The sequence below is a fragment of the Mus caroli genome, chromosome 19, assembly GCF_900094665.2.
Source record: "Mus caroli chromosome 19, CAROLI_EIJ_v1.1, whole genome shotgun sequence".
NCBI lineage: Eukaryota > Metazoa > Chordata > Mammalia > Rodentia > Muridae > Mus > Mus caroli.
In genome coordinates, this window is record NC_034588.1 from 16,427,738 (window position 1) to 16,434,250 (window position 6,513).

Sequence of the window (6,513 nt, forward strand, 5' to 3'; positions counted from 1 at the left end):
ATCAGTGTGCATCAACAGACGCCTCCGAAGACTGCTATTATCTGCTAGGGATTCTGTTAAGTCAGAGATTCTATTCAAAGTCATATTAAATATTTGCAAGAAGCTGTAATTGGAAGATGATTGCAAAATTATAGGAATAATACTTTTTTATGTAGAGTGCTCATTTTATCAAAGGCCATAATTCCTTACATCATTAAAGACTTATTTCATTAGTCGGCTTAATTTTTACCCATTAGACAAGAATGGGTAGAGAGTAGAACTATATCCAGGGAATAAGGAGACACATTTAATTTTAAGCACAATTTCTTCTACTAGTATCTACTTTTCTATATATTTTACCACAGAATAATATTTCACTAACATCAACCAACTTAATGACAATATAATTAAAAACAATTACCTTTTGTAGTTGTAGAATAAACAGAGATGGGGCAACATTAATGATCTATCTTTATACTCCTAGAATGCAATACGATTTCACATTATTTCAGTTACTTTTATACTTAGTGTTAATACTCATGTACCTTTACTCTGTTTTCAATGGGATGCTATTATTTTTTTGGTACACTTAACTGTAAGTCAAAGATTTTTGCCAATGCACAGTGACACTGATGTCACCACGCATAATTTAAACCCATACTTTACAGAATTTCAGAATCCCAGCAGCTTCATGAATACATTTTCAAGTCTGGATTACTTACTATAATAATTTAAAACTGTTTATCAAAGCTGCAATGTTCATCTTAAATTAGAGATACTTTATTAGTGTAAGTAAATTAATTAGTGTGCTGTGAGTCACACTTGCATATCTAAGCACTACTGCAGTCAGAAGCGTAAAAGCTCTACAGGCCATTTTCTCTTCCTAAATGGGGAACACAGGCTTATAAAATGGGAAGTCAAGTCTTAAAACGCTTATTTGTCATTTTATGTTGGAAACTCACCTGTATTAATTACTGTCCTGTTACTTTTAGAAAAACAAGTAATTTTTTTACAAGCTTTTGATAAAAGGAGGACCAATTCTATTTTTTTCTATAATTTCTTTGTGCTTTGATACCTTTTTATTCTAAAATTATATGTGTCAATTGGAAACACATATTTAAAGTACAATCTGTGTAAATACAATTATGGGTAATTTTTGAGGCTTTTAAATAATTTGGCCTTTGACGAAATACCAAGATGAATAAATATTAAACCAATATTTATATTTGGTTAAGAGTATAACATGATAAGTAATTTATGTTAAACCATAACATAAAACCACTTTGACAGTGATAGAATAGACCACCTTAAAGGGTTCTCTAATGTTCAGAAGTTATTGTCATTTATGGAAAATACAAGGATTTCCAAGTTTTAGGTGGAAAACTAAAAACTAAAACTAAAAGTAAAACTAAAACTCCTTTGTCTGCGAGACAAAGGAGTTTTAATCTTTTGACTCTTGTTTATGAAGCCTGATACTCAAAATTCTCATCATTACATTTACTGATTTTTTTTTTATATATATAAAAGCTACAGTGGACCCATGCCTAACCTTCAGCTCCAAGATGTCTAACTGTTTCTTAACAGTTAACAATTCACCACGGCTGTCGAGGGAGGAGCAAGGTGGGTGGAGGTTCTAATAGCCATTTAGGGGAATATTTGAGAATTTTTTTGGCTACATATTTTCCCACAGTACTTGAGACACAGTTTTAAGATTTTTCTTTAAGCTGTTGAATGAATTTTCTTGTTAGAAAGACAGTTCATTGGTGATTTCTGAGTGGGCAGAAATTAACAGAGTGCTGACAGAGACATCCTTTCAGCAAGCATTCAATTTGTGTGTGTGTGTGTGTGTGTGTAAGGTGAACTATTGGTTGGAAATATTTGACTTAAATAATTACATTGGAACTTGCAGAGAAAAATTAGAGCAACAACTTTATTTAAGAAAAAAAAATCCAGGGATATTCATATCTCTTTACTTCCAAGGGTGGCTACATCTCAGAGAGCAAGCTGATTTTTTTCTTTTTTAATTTTTTTAACTTTAGTAGGCAACAGAAATGTACTACCTGTAAATGATAGAATGCAGAGTTTTTTTTTAAGCCATCATTTCTCCTTGTTTACCACAAGAATAAAGCCAGAGTTAAATCCTCCCAAGCTGCAGTCATCTACTGATTGCAAAGGCAACAGTGCTCCAGTTTGGAAAAGTGGGATTTTATGCAGACACCAGAGAGAAAAGCCACCATTTATGTTTCCTTTGTAATAAACAAGATAGACTACACAACAGGGAGCCTTGAAAAACCATATCAGGCTGGCTTACTCCTCTCCTACCTACTTTTTCCCTTTCCAGCTGTTTCCTTTTAGGAAACAAGAGAAGAAGCATCCTTAAAACTCCAAAGGACCACCCCTTTACACACACACACACACACACACACACACACTCACTCACATGCCAGACAAAGGAAGCAAAGTTTTGTGGGTCACCAAGCTGCAGCCTCCCCCACTTTAATGGAGAGGGGCTGTGGCTGAAACTTGGGTCTTCTCTAGGAAGATTCAGCTTCAGGACAGAGCAATGAATCCAAGTATCAGAGCCTCTTAACATCCCTTTTACCCTAGAGCTTCCCCAGAAATAGTCTCTCAAATACCCCAAGCAGAGGCATTATTGGGTGGCATAGTCTGTCCTGGGGGTCATTTGTTGGATTGGCCCACAGGGAGACTGCTCAATCCTAGACACAGTTTGTGTCTGGCAAATTGACCTGACTTAGGACAGTTGCCATTGCCAGAAGCAAACCTTGGAGCCAAAGTTCTGACAGGACCACGTGGAAGTGGAGACAGTGTGAGGAATGGCAGGGCAGGGCATGGTGTATGGAGTAGATGACATGCTTACAAGCAAAGGGCAAAGCCAAGTTTAATAGCAGCTCCTCCCCTAGCAGAATCAGTTCCAATATGCTCAGCCTAACAGCCCCCGCACAAAGGGATAGAGAATTTGATGGTCCCTACCCCCACCACCTCTTAATTGAAGTTCAAGTTCAACTATTAGATGACTTCTGGGTAGCTTGGCTCTTCTTGCACTCTATATCCTTTCCCTGTGGAATACTGGCCACTGAACCTTGAAGGGACTTCTTATTTCATCTTTAAGGAACAGCCAGCCACTTAGGTTGGGGTAAGATAATTCTTGGACTGCAGAGAAAGCGAATGGGACAGTAAGAGGTCAGGAGAGGAGAGGCAAAGGGCTAGAGACCAATGACTTTGTCTCTACCAGTAGTTTCCTCTAGTCACCTCCGGAGAGTCATCTTGGGTTAGAGCTGGTGAACTGTCCTGGGCAGTCTGGTGAGCCTGATGTTCTCTGAGACAAAGGTGTGGGTTCACGTGAATATCTAACTTAATATAAACAGGGCACTAGTCCTTGCCTTAAATCCTTCAAGCTGGCTGCAGCCAGGTGTCTCTAAGGGGAGACCGGCAGTAAAGCCACAGGAGCAGCAAGATCAAGGTGAAGCGCTGGGAAGCTGCGCTCTGCTTGACACTGTAGCTTAAGAGCTTAAGCAGCTCCGCTCCAGCCTTTAGTGCAGGGGACCAACTGCTGTGGCACGTGGCTTCTGACCCTCAGATAGCTTGAACTTAGTCATGGGAGGGGTATTGCTGGTGGGTGGGGGAGAAGAAAAAGTCAAACTGCTAACTGGCAGCTTCAGATGGAAGTGAAGGAAACCGAAAGGAAAGGAAAGTGTGTGAGATCGTGAGGTGAGTCAGAAAAAGAGAAACAAGAAAATCCAAGTTCTCACTAAGGAAAGGCGCTCTGCCCACCAGTTTCTGTACTACAGTTTCTGGAAAGACTCTGGATAGTGGAGCATGTGACTATCCTGTGACTGGGACAATCAGCTGTTGTCACTGTGCACAAGCACACAGAGATTCTAACTTCCAGTGCGCGGGTCAATCAAGACACTCACTCAGACACCTTTGTCCTTTATCTAGAGACTTATTCCTCCATCCCCATGGGTAATGATCAGCTTCTCTCCATCCTTTTTCGTCCTGCCTTGCCCTACAAAGACCAGGGCTCACGCTGTGCTTTCAAGGTCAGGACAGGCCTAGGACTCCTCAATAATGGCCAGGGTGAGGGTCATGCCCACTCCTCCCTAAAGGGAGTATGGACAGTGCACCAGAGTAGGCAGCTCGGTAGATGGAGATGGGTATTTTTGGGCCCTGTTCTAAACAGTGTCCTGCTCAAAAGAAGGTTCAGACTTGACTGTCGCTTGCTTATTTTTGCTCTGGAGGAACTTGTGAATCAGAGAGAAAAGCCACCATAGGAACGCAATACATCAAAGAAGAGAAGCTTGGATGTAGGGGCTGGGTGTCCAGATATACGCAGATGTCCAAATTAGGAGGGCACCCGGCGGTGGCCTCTTTAAGAAAAGAAGAAATTGTGTCCCACTGTAAAGTGAGAAAGCAAGAAACTTGTACCACTGAGATCTACAAACTGACTCCTCAAGCCCTCTGGCCAGCTGCTCAGGTAGCTCCCAGTCTTGAAGTCAGAGCAGGGGACTCAGCTCTGTCTTCCATGAGGGCCACTTGTCCCTGAGATAGCACCAACATTGACAGTAGTGGTTCTGTCCAGAAGGTGCACCTTAGTATTAGCTCCTATTTTGGTCCTTTATCCCACAAAAGAGCTTGAGACCCTGGTTTCTCCGATGTGAGTTGTACGGCCGGCCTTCACTCTCCAGAACTTTTTCCTACCAACTTTTTTTTTTGGGTGGGTGGGGGGAGTGTTAGGTTGGTGGTGGTGGGTCGGCCTATCTAGAGTGAAGCAGAACGGGGAAGAGGGGACCCAAAGAAGGTCCAGGTGTAAGCATCTGCTTCCCCGTTCGCGGGAGCATACCGTGTTTACTATTTCTAGAAAGGGACGCGCTTATAGACTGGGATGCTCCTGCATCTGGCAGCCTGGGCCAGTGTGATCCCCACGTATGCCAGGGAGTTCACCTCTGGCTAGCGACCACGGCCGGACGCGAGCTGCCAGCCTCTTCTACCCAAAGTCACCCGGCTTCCTGCTCTCTATCCCGTGTCCTGTGGCGCACCGGAGAGCGACGCGCAGAAAAGATTCAAATCCAGAACTGGGAGACGCGATTAGCACTGTCCCGGTCTCCAAAAAAAGCGCCCTTCCGCGTCCTGCCGAAATCCCCGAGCCTTCCACCACCTTCCCACAACTTTCCAAGCCCAGGCCATTTGCAGTCCCACCTGCGAACCGAACTCGGGGAGCTTCGCGTAGCCAATCTCTCTTCCCTTGGGCCGAGAGCTCTCCCCTCCCCCAAAGCTCCGGGTCTAGCTAGAGTTGTCCTGCTCTGGGCGCCCGCGGGCTCGCTTACCTCGCATGATGTGGCCGCTGTCCTGCTCCGCGTAGTCATGAAGCTCCCAGCCCGAACCCCAGAGAACCCAAAAATTCCGCTCAGCACGAGGGAAGAAGGCGGTCGGCGAAGAGCTGCTCCGCTGAGAGAAGCATCCCTTTAGGCAGATGTCGTGGCCACAGGGTGACGGTGGCCGCCGCCGCTAAGCTAACAGTTTTGATGCTGTTGCTGATGACTGTTTCTGATGGCTGTTTGTTTGTTTTCAGGCAGAGTGGAAAAAAATGTCCTAGCTGCTGGTGCCTGGGTTTTGTTTTGCTTTTGTTTGTTTGTTTGTTTCTTTTTTCTTTCTCTCCAATGTGCTTGCTTTAAAAAAATGCCACCGCCTCGGGCTCGGAGATTTCTTTTGTGATCACTTAGACTGAGGAGGAGGAGGAGGGCAGCGGCAGGAGGAGGAGTTGGTGGTGGTTTTGTTAGTTACAAAGAAGAGGGAGAATTATCAAGGGGGAAAAAAAGGAAACAGAAAAGAAAGAAAGGCGGCATGGATGGCAGAGCATGTGCGTTTTCACATGACATCTGTGCCTGTTAGCGGATCCACAATGTGAATTTTCACTGTTCAGTTGCAGAGAGGAAGGGAGCGAGAGAGAAAGAGGAGAGAGGTGGAGAGAGCGAGCGCAGAAGAGGCTTATACGCGAGGGAGGGTTTGGCCGGACTTCCTGGCTCCGCCTCCTGTCAGCACCATGGCCAATCAGCGTCCCGCAGCGCGTGGAGAGGCTGGGGAGGCGGGGGAGGGGACGCTCTTGGGGACAGGGGGCGGGGCTAGGGACTCTGGCGTCCCAGGATGTGCGGACCCAGACTGGGAATTAGAGAAGGTCCTATCTGAGGTCTGATCTGGGCCGAGCTTAGCGCGCCCTGGAGAGTGAGGCAGATGTGAGAATGACGTTCACTTCTGACTCCAGTAGTTAGAAAGGGACACTGGTCAATCAGGTCTTTGGAGGGAAGAGTCTAGGCGAACCTCTGGGCTGCACTCTCATTCCCTCTTACTGCAAGAGTCCCGAAAGAGTTTTGTATTTACAACAGCGCTTTGAAGAGTCCCTTTCCCATAATGCAGGCTCCTCTGGCAGAGTGTTTACCTTGTCAGGACGCTTCTGCTGTAGCGGTAGACTACAAAACCACACCCCTCTAGTTCTGTGCAGCTTCTTTTAAAAACTGT

The 6,513-nt window shown here is 44.8% G+C and overlaps 1 protein-coding gene across 1 annotated transcript in view; it reads right to left on the reverse strand.

Annotated features, from left to right (window-relative positions):
- Nucleotides 1–5,967, reverse strand: part of Rorb (RAR related orphan receptor B) — a 176,793-nt gene extending 170,826 nt beyond the window's left edge. The window contains exon 1 of the mRNA XM_021151635.2: nucleotides 5,325–5,967. Within this exon, the coding sequence (XP_021007294.1) occupies nucleotides 5,325–5,331 (7 nt within the window). The 5' untranslated portion in view covers nucleotides 5,332–5,967. The remainder of the gene's footprint in view (nucleotides 1–5,324) is intronic.
- Nucleotides 5,968–6,513: the final 546 nt, after the last annotated feature.